The sequence below is a fragment of the Mytilus galloprovincialis genome, chromosome 3, assembly GCF_965363235.1.
Source record: "Mytilus galloprovincialis chromosome 3, xbMytGall1.hap1.1, whole genome shotgun sequence".
NCBI classification, from domain to species: Eukaryota; Metazoa; Mollusca; class Bivalvia; order Mytilida; family Mytilidae; genus Mytilus; species Mytilus galloprovincialis.
The window spans coordinates 60,705,080-60,727,017 of record NC_134840.1 but is presented as its reverse complement, the minus strand read 5'-3'; the positions used below and the strand labels follow the sequence as shown (position 1 = coordinate 60,727,017).

General features: G+C 34.3%; 2 protein-coding genes and 2 long non-coding RNA genes across 4 annotated transcripts in view; 3 read left to right on the top strand and 1 right to left on the bottom strand.

Moving 5' to 3' along the window:
- Window positions 1-21,938, bottom strand: part of LOC143068528 (uncharacterized) — a 42,585-nt gene that overhangs the window by 4,269 nt on the left and 16,378 nt on the right. The gene's annotated exons all lie outside the window — the stretch shown is intronic.
- Window positions 310-2,975, top strand: LOC143068529 (uncharacterized). The gene is made up of 3 exons (XR_012976192.1): window positions 310-369; window positions 1,402-1,503; window positions 1,754-2,975. It is a non-coding gene; the product is annotated as an uncharacterized LOC143068529 (long non-coding RNA).
- LOC143066500 (uncharacterized) lies at window positions 10,457-12,551 on the top strand. The gene is made up of 2 exons (XM_076239413.1): window positions 10,457-10,604; window positions 11,383-12,551. The coding sequence occupies exon 2, from the start codon at window positions 11,390-11,392 to the stop codon at window positions 12,458-12,460; it is 1,071 nt and encodes a 356-aa protein (XP_076095528.1). The 5' UTR covers window positions 10,457-10,604; window positions 11,383-11,389; the 3' UTR covers window positions 12,461-12,551.
- On the top strand, window positions 19,744-21,153 carry LOC143068530 (uncharacterized). The gene is made up of 2 exons (XR_012976193.1): window positions 19,744-19,830; window positions 20,928-21,153. It is a non-coding gene; the product is annotated as an uncharacterized LOC143068530 (long non-coding RNA).

The following is a 21,938-nucleotide window of genomic DNA, read 5'->3' as shown; positions in this document are numbered from 1 at the left end:
CAAACAAAAAACACACAATTTACAACGCAAACAAGTTTCAATTAGTTAAGACATCAGGAACAATGTAAACCGAAATGGAAAGTAGGAGGAGGTTGATTTCTTTAATATTTCCTTTCAACATTTTGGTAACTTTTATCAACGAAATATAATTAATAAAGCCAAAAAATCAATTTTCTGACCTGCAAATCATGATAGCAGAATATTATTTTCTAAACGTCTTATTTCAAAACAAAATTTAAAAATCCAGATTCTTAAAGTACGGCTAAATTAATACTGTGTTTTCATTGGATGAGAACTTGCAAGTGTGTTCTAAATTTATCTCAACACGTACGTGAATTGGATCATCATCATTGTGTAAAAATTAATCAGGTATGTGATTTAACTACAAGGACATTAGGTACAAAGGTGTCATAAAAGGGGCGCATGAAATAAATTTTCAAGTATTCATTATAGCATCATTTTGACATCTCGCTTGTTGTTTCCTTCACACAAGATTTTTTCCACTGTGAACCGGAGATTAGTCGTGTTCAATCATGGCTTTATAGGGTTGTCTCCCTTTGCACAGTACATCTACTATTACCGCAAAATTACCGAATATTCATTTTGATTCATAAATGGTTTCTACTTACTTTTACCGATAAAAGAAAACAAATATGTATTATACTAATTAATGGCCCTTGATTGGCATCATGACAATAATATAAACTTTACAGTTCACTATATACTAGTATATGATACGTATAAGAATAAGAATAAGAATAATCTAATCAAGAACCCATAAAGGGCATCATTTTACCTCAAGCATTTTACAACACAATATGATTGGAAAAAGCAAAACAGAAAAACTAATACCATACTATAACGTTATGGCCGTGATTTTTTTGTAGTTAATGATGCAGAATGGAATGTTGCACTGTATACTAGTCTATTAACTTTGTCGAACATCTGTATTCAATAAATATTTCAGTACAGACAAGATCAGTGACAAAGTAAGCCACGTGAACGTGGTCTTCTTTTCTTACATTGATATGTTTTTAGCTTGTTTTCCGTCAATTCTTTCTATGACTGTGTTGAGTCTTACATTGGGAGTAGTTTCCTAAAACAATAAACTGTGAACCAAAAAAAAACCAGACTGGTTAATACCATATGTATACATCACGCAAACTACACAGCCAGGTTAACACAAGTTAGATGTTAAACTAGCTTTTTCCTTCATTAAACCATGCGGTGGCTGTCAGATTGATTATAAGACACTTTCTGTTTTAATAATGAGGTTAAAACCTAAAAAAAATGGCGAAAACACACAGCAATAATAATAAATTATACATATTTTTTTTATTTAGTTGTGTGTTTATAATCTTTATGTACATCTGATAAGAACTTTGATGTGTCTTTAAACAGATAATGCGGTAATCGAAAACTTTGCAAAGATGATGATTGATTTCGCTGTGCTTCGACTAGTAAACGAGTCACGATAGATTTGAATTTTATCAGATTGGCAATGTATGTACACTATTTCTATCTGTAAGTGCTTTTGTTGATAGAGGTAACTTTGTCTAGTGTATTATTGTGTGTATTACCATTCTGTGTAGAAATGATTGTTTTTTGCTATAAATACTTTTCCATTCCAATATATCATATGCTGATTTCAGCATTATCGTTTGTTTTAAATCATTCAGAAATTTAGGACATTCCATTCAAAACGTAAATCATTGCCAGTATTGTAATTTTGTCACTTTTTAATTTTATACAGATCAAAGAGAAAATCAGACAATAGTAGTTTAATGACAAAGAAAAGAGAACGAAGTTAATAGCGATGGAAAATTTACAAGGTTTTTGTGAGATAAAAGAAGAGCATACGAGTGCCACAGTTACAGTTCAACCAAATACTGAAACCTACATAATCAACCCTGATTTAATACAGACTAATATTGAAGGTACTAAATTTGAACAAGACAATTGTTTCGCAGGATCTGTATTTAACATTACATCTGTATCAGAATGTTATTCAACAGGCGCACAAGTTTCTCACTTTGGGGATTCGCCAAAGCTCATAAAGTTTGAGAAGGAAATTGACGATATCGTTACGGAAATTGGTGTTGAGATTGGTACAAATAAATCCAGTACTAAATGTAAAACTTGCTTGAAAGAGTTTTCAAATGTCAGTAATTTAAGAAGGCACATGAACACTCAAAAAGGAAAATCAAGTGATGGTAAGAAATTTAAGTGCGAGATCTGCGGAAGAATTTTTGAAAAGAGATACCAACTTGTAAAACACAAAAAATCTCACATCGGTGACGTTGTTAAAGATGATAAACAGTTAAAATATAAATGTGGAATATGTGGGAAACAGGAGTCGAATAAGAGAGAGTTTGAGGATCACATGAGAGTACATACAGGCGAACGACCTTTTCAGTGTGACGTGTGTGATCTCTCCTTCAAACAGAAGAGTCATCTCAGACGACACAGTCGTGTTCACACTGGAGAATATTTACACGAAGGAAGTTTTATACAATGTGATGTCTGTGGTCGAAATTTTGGCCAAAATCATCAGCTAGTTCGTCATATGAAATGCCACTACCCAGCTAAGAAAGAATTTAAATGTGACCTTTGTTCAAAAGAGTTCAACGAAAAGCATCATCTGGTACGACATGCTCGGTTACATACTGGTGAAAAACCTTACACGTGTGAATTTTGTGGGCGTTGCTTTACTACTGACACTGGTTTGACTATTCACCGTAGACTTCATACAAATGAAAAACCTTACACGTGTAGTTTGTGTGACAAATCATATACACAATCGACAGCCTTGAAGCTACACATGCTTGTGCATTCTGGGGAACCTCGTTATACGTGTACAGAATGCGGAGAGAAATTTGATAAACCAAGCCATCTTAAAAACCACAAGCATTGAATTTTCAAATAGTGCATATACACGGGCATATTTATTATATGTTTTCTGTCGGAATCTGATATTTCACTGGGGTAAAGCTGATGACCGTAACTGCATTCACGGTCATCCCAAGATGTCGGATGAAAAATTAGGTCAGTATCTGTATTGTCTCACTCTGTTAAAGTGTTTCTATATCATTTTCTTTACAAATCATACATTGAAACGATGTAAATTTATAAAAAAATTCACACGGAAATCACTAATTACTACCGAGAAATGTGCATGAAACAGGAATTTCGATTTGAAAAAATCGCTCAGATGACCGTAAATCACAATCGAGATGACCGTAACAGAATCAGCGATTCATAACAAGGGTGACCGTAATTGGTTTTAAGATGACCGTAATTTGTAAATGATGACCGTAACTTTTAAAGGATGACCCTCAATTCTAAGAAATATCTGTATTTATATAACTACCTTTTTGTATCAAATGATTAATCGTGTTGGTATAAACATATTAATATGAGAGTATTATCCTATAGGTAAAAGAAAATAAGACGTGCATCAAATGCAAAGTTTACCATATGTATCTTTTTTACGGTAGAGGGTTTAATTTTTAAAATGAATTTGCAAAAAGACATGCAAATGAACAGGTAGGGAAACATGCTACAAAAGCGAGATAAAATGACACCTTACAAGTATAATGAAAAATAATGCGGTGCACAGCCTCCAACTGCACGACAAAATATTTTTTATTTATTTCTGGGATTCCTTTTAATGACATATAATAAATACACATTTTTTTAAATGCCAATGCATGTTCCACCATTGATATTATATCGTCTTCCATTTTGTCGTGCAAATAAAATAACAGAAAATATTTTGAAAATATCATACGACTAAACTAATGAAGGTGAGCAAAGTAGATACTTAAAATAGTCTTGTACGAATAGCGTATCACAAGGCGGAACGTTGTCAATTTGTATACATACAGAAATGTTATTCATACAGTCAGGATTCTACTTCGTCAAAATTATCTCTCCATTACGCCAGTTCATGCTCACAATCGTACAAATGGAAGCCATTGTAGGGATGACGCGCTGCTAATTTTTCTCTTGAAAACCGATAAATTTATCCACATAGCACCATTACGATCCATATATTTCATCTTTTCGTACTGTCATTTTTTTACGTTATAAAGTCAACCTGTAGCTTTGATATATACAAATGATAGAATCTGAAGCGAGATGCTATATCAAATAGTTTTGCTTTGTACGTTATAAAGACAAAATATACACCTCAAACATGCCCTAACATAAAAAGGTGCACTCGGTTTTCTCTTTTCGATACAATCGTTACCTATTTTGGGAATTTTTTTCTTGATTCACATAATGGAAGGGCAGACACGAAAATTTCTGAACTAAAAGATTGATATGTTACAGCTAGTTAACATTTATCGCCTTCTAGATAAACAAAGAGCTTTGATTCTTTTGTTCTACAAGTACACACCCGTGATATCGCGGGTCCGTGACTGACTTAAAGTATATAACTATGCCTAAGCCTTATTTTAGTAATTGGTATTGTCATCTGATAAAGTCATGTCGATTATAAGATACACAGTTTTTTTTTGCTTTCAAATCTTTCTGTTTGAACCCGTCGACCTGAAACTTATCAATTATTGGTAATATTAATTATTTGGAAAACAAAAGGTCCTGGCTATCCAGGAATGGAGTTTTTTTTTAATCAACAGCATTGTCCTATATTACTTATCTTAGAAAGTCTTGCTGATTGCTGAATAAAACTACAATAGGGAACAATTTGACAATGATAGAATTTAGTAGTGTCAGCCCCTTGATTATGACCCGTGTATATAGCAAAATCCTAAATACACAGTTTGGTGGTGCGCCTGTCAAATGCGGAACGTACAGATAAGGTAATAGCTAACAGGTGAATATACTATTGGTATCGGTATCGGATTCGACCCGGAACTTGTCAATTATTGGCAATATTAATTATGTGGAAAACAAAAGGGTCTGGAGTGGTGTAATTTTTAATCTACACCATTGTCCTATATTAGTTCTATATAGAGTTGAATTCTTTGATTTTTCGTTTTTACCCGATGACGCCGGCTGACAAATTGGACCTCGTAATTTTAGTATTATAGATTTCAAGAGTGTTTCCGCCTGCATATATCAAGACAAATTAAGATTTTAATCTTCTTCCTCTGGAACCATACACAAAGGCTCGATTTCCGAATATTTATATGTATTATTAATGTTTTTTATGCTCCATTTATTGGCATTATGTTTTTCTGGTCTGTGCGTACGTTCGTTCGTTCGTCTGTTTGTTTGTCCGTTTGTCCAGCTTCAAGTTAAATCAACTTAAAAATTGGTACACATTTTCCCTATGGTACAGATGGTATGATCTTTTTACTTCTAATGCCAAATTACAGTTTTATCCCATTTTCACAGTCCACTAAACATAGAAAATGATAGTGTAGATGAGGCATCCGTGTACTAGGGACACATTCATGATTCTTCAAATTTTCGTCGTATCGCTGTCAATTTGTGTTAAAATTTTAACGTCGTTATCAATAAATATTTCATCGTTTACGAGAAATTTGCAATTTACTATCATTGTCATAAATCCAAAATACGGATAATTATATTATAGTTTTAAAAAAGAAATTTATGAAACATATTTATATATATCCGCTAACCGAGCCCTTATTGAGATCGACAAACTAAACAAAAAGCTTTGAATACAAATACGGATATTTCTTAGAATTGACGGTCATCCTATAAAAGTTACGGTCGTCCTATATAAATTACAGACAGTCTTTACAAATTACGGTCATCCTTTACAAGTTACGGTCATCTTTTTACCAATCACGGTCATCCTTGTTATGTGTTACGGTCATCTTGAAAATATTTTGATTATGATTTACTGTCATCTTAACGATTTTTTCAAATCGAATTTCTCGTTTCATGCACATTTCTCAGAAGTAATTAGTGATTTCTGAGTGATTCTTTTATAAATTTACATCGTTTCAATGTATGATTTGTAAAGAAAATGATATAGAAACACTTTAACAGACAATACAGAAACTGACCTAATTTTTCATCCGACATCTTGGGATGACCGTGAATGCAGTTACGGTCATCAGCTTTACCCCAGTGATATTTGGTATTTGCGTTGGTGACTCAGTAATGCTTTTAATTATGGTCGTTTTGATTTCAAGTATTTCGGTACTCCTGCTTTCTGTAAAAGACCGGATTTCACTTAACGTATTGATGGACAAATCTCCAGTATTAGTTTTTCAATAAAACAATTTATATTTCTTTTTGATTTTTTTAAAATGCCTTTCTGTGCATCAATAGATTTACTTCCCGACATTGTCCAAATCCTTTATTGAGGTCCCTCAATATATGACAATTGTTCGTCATATTTGAGTCAATATTTGGCGGACGTAGACATGTTAGATCATACACACAAATTGATGACAATTCAGAAAGGGCATTATAATGTAACTTTGATCAATATTATAAGCTGGTTCCAAATGCGTTCTGTTATATAGATATAGGAAGATGTGGTATGAGAGCCAATGAGACAACTCTCCATCCAAGTAACAATTTATAAAAGTTAACCCATATAGGTCAAGGTACAGCCTTCAACACGGAGCTTTTGCTCACAACACCAAGCTATAATGGGCCCCAAAATTTACTAGTATAAAACCATTCAAACGGGAAACCAACGGTCTAATCTATGTTTATATATTACTAGGTTTATCTGTTTCTTAAAAAATGCATGTATTGGTAGTACTAGATCACTGCGATTGAAAGCTAGTCGCTCAAATGATATAATAAAGGTCGGGTTGGCATTTAAATTGAATTTTCAGTTATCTGAAAGTTAATCGAATATTCTCTTAACCATATATTTCAGAAACTTAGCATATAATTATACTACAGCAATAATGATGCATATAAACAAATATGAAAGCAGTTCATTTTCGCCACAAAAGCAGTCCATTTATTCAATTGTGCATATGTGACAATTTAAATTATACGGGAGAGACGACTTTCAAAAATATATAATAAACATTATAAATCTTGCAGGTTATTCTTATGCAAGTCAACAAACACGATAATATCACTTGATTCAGCATAACTAAGGCCAACCTTAAAAATATGTTTGTTTGCAGTTTTCCGACTGTACCTTCAGACTGAAGGGTCGGTAGGTAGGAAAAATATTTTATTTTATCAGCCAAAATACAGTTTAAACAAGCTGTTAGTCTGTTACACTAAACCAAGTTTCTTGTGAAGAAAAAAAAAACATTTTAAAACAACAAACACTGGACATGCTGAAAACCAACATCAAATGAATAGGCATTTTCAGATAAAATTTTTTTTAACCAAAACTGAAACTTTAACATAGTGTCATTATCCAATTTATGACATAAAATATGGTATAATTATTAAATATGGGAACACTTATAAACAAGGAATGTCATTATGACTAGAACTGTTTTAAAGAAATATATTCAGACATGTATGCTTCTTGACTAGAATGTTTTTATGAGTAGAGTATTTTCATCAGAAAAATGTAGATATTAAAGATTTATAAGACAATGTATTAAAGAGTGTATTTTAAAAAAATAACCATTGAATCTTCCTCAATTGAAAAAAAGGCAACTTGAAAAAAAAGTATTAAGACTTTGTATTCGACTGTTTTCATATTTCTAACAATATTTAATTATAAATGATAAGGTTATATTTTTGCCAGGCTTTAATGAAAACCAAAGAAATCTAAAGTTTGGGGTGAAATCCATAGCACCCCATTAAAAGTAAATGGTCTGTACTGAAATGTTTTTAATGCATAAAAAAAATTGGCAGCATAGCTCCTAAGGACATGTTTTAATTGAATTCACACAGGCCACACAGTTTGGGTATATTTAATATTGTAAGAAAGAGAATAATTGCAATGAGTGGGGCAGCCCCCTTTATCCTAAAAGAGCATGCTCATTGCAATCGAATATAGATTTAATATAGAGATAGGGCCACACCAATTTAATTTCTTGTTCTACGGATTTTTGGACTCCAAAAGTTGGGGCGAGCGAGCGATTTGAAAATTTTAATAAAAAAATATTTAATTTGCAAATTTTTGAGGCGAAGCTTGAAAAGTAAAGGCGAGCGATTATAATTTTTTTTTGTAAACATAAAATAGTAGGTTTTGACAATATTAAAACTTGATTTATCAATGTTTACATGTATCACTTGTACTTTGACATTTCTTTAATTTCTGAAGTATTTTTTCCCTGTTCCCCCAAGAAATAATTAAATCTGGTCTATGTACAAATGATGTATGTGTGACTGACAATGAGACAATTCTCCATTCAAGTCATAATCAGTTTGGGGACAACCCCTTTATGTTATAAATATTCCTTTTACATGTTTTATGAGCATGATGAGGGATCAATATAAGTTATAATATATTTGTTTGTACAAAAGGGCTCATATTTTCTCAAAGAACTATATATCTATCTAGTATTAAATGGTCAAAACATGTCCAAGAATTTTGTAATATTTGTGGACTTTAACCATGTTAAATTAACACATTTACTTTAACAGTTTAATATTATTCAAAATAAGTGGACCCCTCTTTTAGAAAAAAAGTTGTTTAAAATATGATGTAACTCTCCTCTTTTTGAGTACAAAATTCTAAGTTTTCAAAGGTTTTGTATAGAAGAACTATAGTACAAATCCTTGGTATTTCTATTTTATTTTCTACATCAGTAAAATGACCCCTTGTCTGAGGGAGGGTTGTTCTCAACCTGATAATAACAAACACAGGTCAAAGTACGGCCTTTTACACAGGCCTTTGATACAGACCAAACAGAAAGCTATAAAGGACCCAAAAATTATTAGCGTACAGAATTCGAACAGGAAAACAAACGATCTAATTTATATCCAAACGGGAAAATACCAATGAACAACATCAACAAACGATAACTGCCGAACGACAGGCCCCTGAATCAATCAGGACAGGTGCATAAACATGCAGCGGCTATGAATAGTTTTGTTTCGCCAGCATACAATATAATTGCAGTTGAAGGCAAATCCTTCAGAAGTTCTCTGTACTTTATTTTAACAACGAACATTTTTATAGGGAATATAAGTAAGGGGGAAAGAAACCAATATTTTGTTCTTTACAGGTCCGCTGTTTTAAATTTATTTTGGAGCACTCCCTCTTTGGATAAATAGGTTTCATGCTGAAAAAAATATTCTCACAGATATTTACAGTGTGGTGGGGTGCTTTTAGTTTTATGTTTAAAATCGTTATATACAGGTTAGACTGTGATTTTTGAAAACAAATGTTGATATCTTTTTATAATATTTACAAAAAAACAGTGCGGGAAATGGACATGATTATATATTTTCCAAATGCGGGAAGCGGGAATATAAAAAAATTAAAAAAATCTGTTTTGAAAACAATAGGTGCGGGCGGGTCCGTCGAACAAGAAATCAAATTGGTGTGGCCTAGTATATTTATTTTTCAAGCTAACCATTCATTTTCTCTACATCTTTGTGTAGTTAGGGTTGCTTCTTATTGATTTGGCATGATCTATATCCATTAACATTTCAAATGAGCCCTTCCTCCGTACAGGCGTGTTTACAGATATCCATGAATATTTAAGTCACGGAGGAGTGGTTTCATCTTTGTCTTCTTCACAACGATTTGTAGAAAATATGCCATACTTCAAGCTGCTGTCGAATTATTTAACCACTGAAATTGGTTCCATAAAGTCAGGCTCCACAGATTCTGTACCCGATTTGTTTGAGACAGAATGGTTATCGTGTCAGTTATGAATATATCCGCTGCATCATCGTCAATTCATCACACATCATTACATGTGCCTGAATCTGTATAAACAGTTTACTAATAAACTTTTTTGTTTGTTATTTGTCTTAAAATTGACACGAGACGACAGCGTAAAGTACTCCTCCGTGACTTCATGGATACCTGTAAACAATTTCCATGTACTTTATCATTAAATGGTCACATGAACGCTTGACGGTAAGCTAAGAAAAAACGAACTTGAAATGCGTAATTGACCCAGACTTTAAATCGTTTCCGGAAAGGACCCAAAGTGCCGGATCGCGTCAATAGAAGTATTAAAAAAAAAATTCTTCAAATTTAAAGCAATAAAATTTTCACAGTCGGGAGGATTTTCAAGGGTCGATCGGTAAACTGCAAACAAACAATATTTTAATTTAAGCCCAATGAAGTGTAAATCATACATAAAGTACTTGGATATTTTTTTTTACAATAATGCAGTAAAAACTTTTTTCAGAAATAGCAAAGTTACAACCTAGAATCAAATGACACTCATCACCTCTTTCGTTTGAGTCACATGGATTACAGTTTATTACTTAGCTTGCGGTATTCCTCAGACGAAATACACATCATTTTAAAACCACTTCTATATGATTGAACACGCATCTAATTAATTAACCATCAATTATAACAGAATAAAACAAGCTATTGGACACTAATTGAGAATTTTGACAGATCACTACTAAGACCATGAGTTATTTAAATATTGTATAAATCAGTCGATAGTACACCAATTTATCATATATGAGTGAATTTGTGGTTTCATCTAGAGCTACTGTTGTATACTATAGTGGAAGATAGACATTTGTAACATAAAGTAAGTAAACACAGTTATGGAAACAAGAATAAGAGACATAAAAAGGGGGGGGGAGAAATTAAAAACCCATCTTTGCTTTATTTTTTTTAATTATCTAATATTGATTGTATTTAATACTTCCATTACTAAAGTTCTCATATCTTAATCACAATGACATTGATTACCAAAGTAGCCAGCAAGTTGATAGATTCTTGATTTTAAGGATGCACTCCCCGTTCAGTAACGGATCTAGAACTTTTTGTAAGGTGGCCCACTGACTGACACAAGGCGGGGGCTTCAGTCATGATTCAGTTATTCCCTATATAATCAACCAAATCCACCTCCCCATGTATCTGCCTATGCCGTCTAGTATAATGTTTTGTGTTCGAATTTAAAAAGTTTAAAAAAAAAGAAGATCTATGTATTTACAAGAGCCACATAGTTTAGTACTCAATCTCGTTATAATTATAGTATATGTTCATATGCTTCGACGAGCACGCGAGTTTTATTGGATCTGTATTTAATCACTTTACAATAAATACTTTTATTAGTTTATTATCACAGAAGAAATATACTGCTCAGACAAAAAATAGAGACAATAAAAAATCTGCCATCAACACACAATTATACCGGATTCTTGACGGACGACGAGCATATTAATTATAAGTTTTAGTGGCCAGATTTTCTTGCTGCATTGAAGACCCATTGGTGGTCTTCGGCTGTTGGTCGGATTGCTGTCTTTTTTACATATTTCTCATTTTCAGTTTCATTATTTAATATTTTACTATTTTTGTTACAGGAAGATCATGACGATCAAGACAGACGATGACAGTTTCTTTATACAAGATCCAGAGTATAATGAAATAACAGAAGAAATAGAAGACGAAATAAACGTAACTGAAGAAAGTGTGAGATTATTTTATAAAATGAAAGAAGAATATACAAGTGCATTAAATCCAGTATTTACAGTTCAAGAGATTGAAATTTATAACACTGTTTATAAACCTGTTGAAATTAATAATATATCCTCCCTGCCACACGATGTTGAAAATTCTCAGAAAGAACGAAAATTGATCCAAAAAAAACCTTTGGAATGCCAAATTTGCTTCAAAACCTTTTCAACTAACGGGAATTTAAAAAAGCATATTGATATACACACAGGAGATGCTATTCACAAAAGGAAATTTCAATGTGATATTTGTGGGAAAAGTTTTGGGAGGAAATACCGACTAGTTAACCATGTAAGATCTCACAACGGCGATGGTACTTACGAAGATAAAAAGTTCAAGTTTGAATGTAAAGTGTGTGGAAAGCTTGTGAAGGAAAAGAGGGAGTTTGAGGATCACATGAGAGTCCATACAGGCGAACGACCTTTTCAGTGTGATCTGTGCCACCTCTCATTCAAACAAAGGAGTTCTCTCAGACGACACAGTAGTGTTCACACTGGAGAATTGTCACACAAATGTGAAGTCTGTGAACGATCTTTTGGACAAAGCCAACATTTGACTCGCCATATGAAATGTCACAACCCGTCAGCTACGAGAGAATACAAATGCGACCTCTGTCCAAAAGAGTTCACCGAAAAGCATCATCTCGTACGACACGCTCGCCTACATACTGATGAAAAACCATATAAGTGTGAATTTTGCGATAAACAATTTACTTTCCACAACTCTTATACTAGTCATCGGAGGATTCACACCAATGAAAAGCCATACGAATGCAGTATCTGTGATAAATCATTTACCCAATTGTCAGGATTGAAACTGCATATGCATGTGCACTCTGGAGAACCTCGGTATCAGTGTAAAGTATGCGGTGAAACGTTTGGCAGACACAGTAATCTTAAAAGGCACAGACTAGAGTTCAATCATTGAATGTTTTTCTGTTACAAATCATGATGGATTGTTTTATGTGTACATATTATGCTGCCCATCAAGGGCCCTTGATTGGAATAATAAATATTCTTATTCTTATTCTTATTCTTATATGACATAATTTGTTCCACTCATGAATGGTTATAGTATTGTCATTACTTCTTTACCTATAAATATAATATGTGATTTCCAATATTTATTAAAGCTGTTATCATTTCAAGTTCCTTTTTTTTTTTTTGTCATCATGATATCTTCTTGGTTTAGTTTTAGCATATTTAATCTCCAATATGACTAATGAACTAGATAGAAAATTTAAAACTTTAAAAATAACGTCTACTTCAAAACATACGTAAATATACACATTAATGAACGCATATATATAAGAAGGTGTAATGTGAGTTCCAATGAGACAACTCTCCATCCTAGTCACAATATTTAAAAGTAAACCATTACAGGTCAAAGTACGGACTTCGATTCGGAGTCTTGGAACACCGAACACCAAGCTATAAAGGATCCTAAAATTTACTCATGTACAAGTGTTAAACTTTTCAAAAGAGAAAACTAACGATCTTATCTATATAATAAACGAGAAACGAGAAAAACTTATGTACCACACCAACAAACGACCACAACTGAACATCAAGTTCCGGACTTAGGACAGGTGCAAATAAATGCAGCGGGTTTAAACATTTTAATAGGTACCAACCTTCACTCTTACCTGAAACAACTATGTAACACCACAACACAGAAAGACACACTATAAAATATCAATTGAAATGTATCTGACACTAACCAATTTTTAAAGCAGGAAGATATAAACATATATAAGAAATTTGATGACACGAAGTAATGTACTTCAAGAACAAATCGAATGCGACTTATTGTAGAATAAGCAACAAACAAACACACCTAGCTGTGTAATATGATGACTTGTGTTTGTATATACACGAATCAAGTCATAGAAATAATTTGTTTAGGAAATTAACGATGGGATATATATGATAACTGCTTTGATTACTCTTGCTAAGACTTTCGATTCACGAAGGAACCGCGAAAACGAAATCAATGGCAGGTGAATTCGGCTGGTAGGACATTCCCACCTCGCAGTCATTCCGTATAAACCATGTAACATATTCACATTGTACACGACATATACACCAAACATTGTTGGCATTTTGCTTAATTTATCCGAAAAAACGGATTTTGCTATGATTCGATAAGTTAAGCGAGACACGTTAAAATAAAATCTGCATTGTATTAGACTGGCAATGTACAACACTTCCATCTTTCCATCTGTAATTGGGTTTTAACTATGCTTTAAAAATGTACATATACATTACTGTAGTGTATCAAGTATATCATTGCATAGAGAGAGCACTGTTGTTTTTATTTGGTTGTATTTATCAATATATCCAATCATTCAGCAATATAGGACCATTCGTCTATAATGAGCATCACTGCAAATTTGGTCTTTCCTTTGTAATTTCGCGAGATAAACAGATAAAACTTTTTTTTCTAAAACAGTGGTAGTTCAGTGACGGGAGAAAGTATGAAGGTGCGTTTGGGTCATAATTCATTTTGTTACACATTCGCTAAGAGGTACACATAACAGGTCGTTCACGAACTCTGGAAGTACACGTAGCAATTTATTCATGTACCCTAGAGGTACACGTAACACCTTTTTCATGTACCATAGCGTTACGCGCAACTATGTGTTCATGTATTCTAGAGGTACACGTAACTTTTTGTTCACATACATTAGAGTTACGTGTAACCATTTGTTCGCGTACTCTAGAGGTACACGTAACTTTTTGTTCACATACACTAGAGTTATTGTGCTTGTCACTCTCGCTTTCAGCATTCATCACTGGCTAGCAGCTTGCTGTGAAAAGGAGAGCCGAGTGCGTAAGTCTTTCCTGCCATTTACAGCCTCTCATGCAGTAAGACCTATGTGGCCCAGATATGGGATCCTCCACGAGGTGATAGATGGAAACTGGGCACCTCACGGCTCCAGGCAAAACCACAAGGTCTCGGAGGAGGTTTGGCCCCTAGATGCAAGGCATGCTAGGCCCACCGGTGAGTGGATATGCCCTGGTGCCTGCAAACCAAACCCCCAGCTATGGGTAAATAGTCCCACTGCCTTGTGGGTGACTGTGGAAAGTCAAAGGCTATGGGAGACAACCCAGAAAGAAATCCGGACAGATGCAATCCGTTAGCATGGTAATGCAATCATCTACGGGAAGGACTACCCATAGAGAAAACCCGGCCCACCAGAGTGGAGGTTGGACGTTGGGCTAACTACCCAACTTCGTAAAAAAGAACTTGCTACAGAAACCAGAAACGCTGAAGAAACCCAAGAATGGTGTACTGCTGAGGAACCAAACATGACACATTTGGGGGAAAGCCGAAAGGAAGCTCAAAAGCCGATCGGTTCCATAGTAGCGCCAAAACAAAATATGTATATAGGATGTTGGAATGTTAGAACAATGGCAGACATATCAAAAGCAGCACAAGTAGCGAAGGAAATGAAAAATTATGGTATGGACATACTAGGTATCAGTGAGAGTAGATGAAAAGGATCGGGTGAAACCAAGCTTCAAAGTGGAGACACGGTGATATATGTCGGGGATGATGAACATCAAGTCAAGGGAGTAGCCATAATGATGAATGAAAGAGCTAAGAAAGCATTGATGGAATGGACACCTATTAACAAGAGAATGATGAAAGCAAGATTCTATTCAAAGTATAAGAAACTGACAGTTATACAAGCATATGCTCCAACAAATGATGCAAAAGAGGAAGAGAAAGAAGAATTTTACCAACAACTACAAGACAATGTTTCATCCTGCAATAAGAATGATATGCTTATAGTTATGGGTGACCTGAACGCAAAAGTAGGCAAAGACAATAGCCATATGCAAGAGGTGTTAGGAAAACATGGAAGTGGGACAATAAATGAAAATGGTGAATTATTATGCAATTTCTGCCAAATCAACGGCCTCCCCATAACAGGCTCCATTTTCCCACATAAGGAAATACATAAAGTAACATGGAAATCCCCTGATGGAAAAACAACAAACCAGATAGATCATATAATGGTACGAGGGGACATGAGGACATCAATATTAGATACAAGAGTAATGAGAAGAGCAGATGTGTATACTGACCACTACTTAGTAAGGTCAAAGATCAGACTCAAACTGGCAAGAAATAAAGGTGATAAGAACAAATGCAAAAGAGAGAGATATGACCTAAACAAGCTAAAAAGTATGGATGTAAGGAAAAAGTACAACATTGAAGTGAGAAACAGATTCCAAGTACTGGAAGAAGGTAACATAGAAGATCCAGTGTTGAAATATGAAGGTGCAGTAGAGATATACACTGAGGCAGCTAAACAGGTATTGGGGAGCAGTAAAAAGATCAGTAAACCATGGATAACCAACAATACATGGAAAATGGTTGATGAAAGAAAAGAAATTAAAAATAAATTAGAAGGAACTAGATCGGAAAGATTAAAAGTGAGACTCAACGAAGAATACAAGCAGAAAAATAAAGGGGTTAAGAAAAGTGCCCGAGAGGATAAAAGGAAGTGGTACAATATGATGGCTGAAGATGCAGAAAAAGCAGCAGAAAATGGCAGAAGCAAAGAGCTTTATAACATCACTAAAATCCTAACAGGTGAAAGAAAGAGGCAACACACAGGAGTAAAAAGTAAAGAAGGAGAACTGAAAAGTGAAAGAAATGATATATTAAATAGATGGGTAGAACATTTTAGTGAAGTTTTAAATAGGCAAGACCCTCTTCGTCCAATTTCAGAGGAAGATGTAGATATGGCCGAAATTATAATAGACGAGATCGATCTAGGAGAATGGACAGTAGATTAAGTTAAAAGAGCACTGAAGAAGACGCAAAATGGGAAGTCAGCAGGAATAGACAGTGTAACACCAGAGCTTATAAAGGCAGACATCGACCTTACAGCAGAGAAAATGGCAGAAATATTTAATAGCCTATGGGAAGAAGAAAATTGGCCATCAGACTGGAGAAAGGGATTGATTTGTAAGATCTTTAAGAAGGGCGATATGACAGATTGTAACAACTGGAGGGGAGTGACGCTTTTACCTGTTTTCAGTAAAGTATTCTGCAGAATTCTAATAGAAAGAATAAAAGAAGGAATAGACAAGAGATTGAGGAATGAGCAGGCAGGATTTAGACCAAAAAGAGGAACAACTGAACAAATGTTTATCCTTCGAAACATACTCGAGCAAACAAATGAATGCATGGAGGGCAGCTTTAATAATACTTTTTATAGACTTCGAAAAAGCATTTGACTCAGTCCACCGAGAGAGTCTATGGTATATCATGAAGAGCTACGGAATACCTGACAAGATCATAAGAACCATAAAGGAGATATATAAAGGATTTAAGTGTTCTGTCATCGATCAGGGAGAAACATCAGAATGGTTTGAGATAAAATCAGGAGTGAAACAGGGATGCGTAATTTCTTTTCCTTCTAGTCGTAGACTGGATCATGCGGAAAACAACTGCAGACAAAGCCAGAGGGATACGATGGAACTTTAATACTGTTCTAGAAGATCTTGACTTTGCTGACGACATCGCACTTCTTTCCTCAAAATTTAGCGACCTTGATGAAAAAAAAACCAAAAATTAACAACTGAAGCTGAAAGAGTTGGAATGAAACTTAACCCCAAAAAGTGTAAAACTCTGAGATCAAAGCAAACAAAGAATAAAGAGTTGATAACACTATACGACCAGAAAGTAGAAGATGTAGACAAGTTCACATACCTTGGAGCAGTCATGGACAAAGAGGGAGGAGGAAGTTGTGACATCAAAAACAGAATACAGAAAGCAAGAGGGACATTCCATCGCCTAAGAAATATATGGTATGCAAGAGGAATTGGCCGAAAATAAAAATACACCTATATAAATCATTAGGTAGACCTGTATTATTGTATGGATGGGAAACATGGAAACTAACAAACATTGAAGAAAAGAAACTAAATACTGTAGAACACCAATGCCTAAGAAAGATCCTAAATATAAGATGGCAAAGTAAAACATCAAACAAAACAGTAAACGAAATAGCTAACACCAGAAACATCAGTTGTGAAATCAGAAGGAGACGTTGGACATGGATAGGACATATTTTAAGGCGTGAAAGAGACAACAACAGCTATGTAGCTCTACAATGGGCACCTGAAGGGAAAAGAACTAGAGGAAGGCCAAAAACTACATGGAGAAGAACAACAGAGAGAGAAAGGAACCAACAAGGATGGACAAGTTGGAATGTAGCCAGAACAGCGGCAAAAGATAGAAAAGGGTGGAAAAGCAGCGTGGAGGCCTTATGCGACTTCTGGCGCGGAGAGAATTAAGGTTAAGGTAAGAGTTATTCGCGTACTCTAGAGGTACACGTAACTACTTGTTCGCATACTTAGAACAACCTTTATGCCCTATGCAAAATTAACTCGTCTGCTGTAAAATATTTAAGTAACCATGAAAACATTAATTACCTTTTTAAAAATATTAAAACTCGATTAAATTTATTGATTTAAACCAAAATTTATATTTAACAAGAATTTTGGTAATCATATTGTGTACATGGAAACCGTATTCTTCGTTTTGTTACATCAGTTGTTGCCAAATTTCAAGCAGTTTTTACAGAGTTATCTTCCGTATTCAATACACGTTCTAAAATGATATAATTAATTTCTTTCATTTATAATTTTAGACATCTGCATTTAGTTCACGGTGGTTTTTTTTAACTTTGTCAATACTTATAACTTATAAAAATGTATTCTTCTGTTGCAAGTAGTTGAATATGGGGGATGATGAAATTGTGCTGACAAAGATAATCCACTTTTCAAAGAAAGGGATGAAAGGTTTTCTGTTGCAGTTAGCGGCAAGAAAAAACAGTAACGCGAACCTCCAGAGTACGTGAATAAACAATTGCGCGATTGCCAAATCTCATGGAAACGTGAACAAACAGTTACGTGCACCTCTATAGAAACGGTTATTGTTTGTTCACGCATTTACTGTTACGTGTACCTCTATATACTATAGGATACGTGAACAAGGTGGTACGTATAACTCTAGATAACTCAGGGGGGGGGGTCCGTGAATAAAGTGTTACATGTAACTCTTTGATATATGAGCGACCTGTTACCTACGTGTAACAAAATGAATTATAAGCCGAACGGCCCTTCATCGAAAGGTGAATGGAGTAGATGAAAATATACAGTAGATGGAAAAGGAGTAGGTTCAGTAAGACCCTTTTTTGGCCCCAAAATATAGCAGTTTTACAAAATTGTGAAAAAGGTAATCTTTAAGCTATTTACTGGAAAGTAGAATTATTCTGCTACATAAATATGAGCTGTTTTTGACAATACAATGCACAAATATCGGGTACTAGCATCATTAAGTCATGCTAAATTGCTAAAATCTTCACAATAAAAGCATTTTAGTTAAATTTTAGACGGTTTCCGTCTTAAATGAAAGTGGCCGCATTCGTGTTCATTCATAATATTGAAATGTAAGTTGTATTTTATGAATATACATATATAAAGGTTGAGGATGAACACGGATGCGGCCAGTTTCATTTTTGACAAAAACCATCTGAAAAGTGACGTTTTTTTGCATATTTTGTATATTTTTCATATTTAAGCTTGAATCGGGGCGTTTTTAATGACTAAATCAGTTCAAATCTTTCCCCAAAACTAATTGAATCAATTGAAATAGACACTAGTCTACCTTGACCAAAAACTTTAACCTGAAGCGGGACAGACGGACGAACGAACGGACGGACGGACGGACGGACGAACGGACGCACAGACCAGAAAACATAATGCCCCTCTACTATCGTAGGTGGGGCATAAAAATATATGTCCGGTGACGTCGTTTACCAACCAAGATACCTTACACGGCTAAAATAGAACATAGGGGATGCATGTTTTGTCTATTATTCTGAAAGCTGCTGTCAGACGAATAGTAACGGGACTGAGTTGTTGCCTTTAAATGATAAATTTTGTCTTCTTTTGTTTTTCATTTCGCCTATAATCTTGAAAAATAGCATAAACTATTAGCAAGACAAGATCTACATAAATGTCACATGATTGAAAATGCACATAGATCAACACTGACCACCAATCTAATTAATTAAACACAATTAATGACAGAGTGAAAAAGACTATTCCACACTAATTGAGTCGTCTAATATTTGACAGATCACTATTTAGATCAAGAGTCAATGAATATAATTGTCCAAATCAGTCGATAGTTCACCAATTTATCATATATTTGTGAATTCTATAGCTACTGTTGTTACTATAGTGGAAGAGAAATATTTGAAACCTAACGTAAGTAAACATAGTTATGGGGGAAAGGACATGAAACATTTAGCTAAAACAAAGTAGTTTAACTTAAAACGCACCTATATTTTAATTATTGTTGATAAACATGCACGTATTAACTGTTACAGTATTGAATACTTCCATCCACATAATCACAATTACCAAAATCAAAGTACTGAAATACTGAACATCGGATGACCGCAAGTTCTTGTGGATGGTCCGACAAGCACTTGTCTCTGAAAAAAATCACACCTCTATACCTGAAAGTGAGGTTAATGTACAGACATAAGAAAGTTCGTGCGTGGGTGATAAATAATGACAGGGAATTCATCCTCACCGTAATGACTATTATAATGTAGAGATACAAATCAGTATACTCTGGTTTATTGTTATATATTATATTAAAATACTTGTATATACATGTATATATAATTTTCATGTATTTGAATATCATTTTATTCTACTATATCAATAAAAGTACAGTGCAAGTGCATGGTGGACACGTCACTCTTCTGTAATAATTCAATTTTTCTAATAGAATGGATTTAAGTAGGCATTCGTATTTTCCCGCAAAAATTGTTTAATCATCCATGAAAAGTTATCGTTCCTTGAGATTGCATATTTTCGCTGCGTGTGGGTAGATATTAATGTTTTTTTACATATATGTATATACATATAACAAAACATTTTATATTATTAATTTATCTTCTTTAAAATATATTTGATGAATATTCATTGGAGAAATGAATTTATAACAAGCGATAAGGAATGTTAGTTTGCACTTGATGGTGTCTACGTATTCATCATGTTTAAAGATCGGTTAAAAATATTACGTAATGGAAATATAGGCGATAGTATTACACCGGAATGCCCTCACGGTCAGGTGATGACTTAGGAAATAATTGTAACAAAAGGTTAACATTTATAAAAAAAAACTTAAAGTCCTGAGAGATCACCTTCCAGATGCCAATAATCGCAGAGTCTAAAAAAATATTAATAAAAAAAATCCAGACAATAAAAATCTGTCATCAGCACACAATTATATACTGGTACCAGATTCTAAACTCTCAGAAAAAAAAATATTCATCTATTTTCGTTTACAGGAAGATAGATTCCACCGATCATGACGATCAAAACAGACGATGACAATTTCTTTATACAAGATCCCGAGTATAATGAAATAATCGAAGAAGAAAATGAAGAAGAAATAAACGTATCTGAAGAAAGCGTCAAGTTATTTTATGAAATCAAAGAAGAATATACAAGTGCGTTAGATCTGGTATTTACAGTTCATGAGATTGATATTCATAAACCTGTTGAAATTAATAATCAGATAACCGCCCTGCCACAAGATGTTGAAAAATCTCAGAAAGAGCGAGCAGAGAGTGACGTTCGTCTCAGAATATTCTTTGACAGGCACTCAATGGTCCTACATCGACTGTCGCATACGGAGGCCACACCAGAACGAAGAAAGAAAATGGATGCCTATCATAAAAGCAAAGAGGAAACAAAATCTGAGAATAGTATTTCATTAGGTGAAATGATCCAAGATAAATCTTTGGAATGCAAAATTTGCTTTAAAACCTATTCAAGGAGCTGGACTTTAAAAAGGCATATGGAAGTTCATACAGGAGAATCCATTCGTGATAATAAATTTCAATGTGATATTTGTGGGAAAAGTTTTGAGAAGAAATACCGGCTAGTGAACCATGTAAGATCTCACAACGGCGAAATTACTTACGAGGAGAAAAAATATAAGTTTAAATGCGGAGTGTGTGGTAAGCTTCAGCGGGGAAAGAGAGAGTCTGAGGATCACATGAGAGTCCATACAGGCGAACGACCTTTTCAGTGTGATCTGTGCCACCTCTCATTCAAACAAATGCATCATCTCAGACGACACAATCGTGTTCACACTGGAGATATTTCACACCAAGAAAAGCCTTTTCAGTGTGAAATATGTTGCCGATATTTTGGACTACCCCACCAATTGACTCGCCATATGAAAATTCACAACTCATCAGCTACGAAAGAATTTAAATGTGATCTTTGTCCGAAAGAGTTCAGCGAAAAGCATCATGTCGTACGACACGCTCGCTTACATACTGGTGAAAAAC

Excerpts from the sequence above, each read along its gene's own strand:
- LOC143066500 (XM_076239413.1), top strand. The coding sequence starts at position 11,390 with ATGACGATCAAGACAGACGATGACAGTTTCTTTATACAAGATCCAGAG.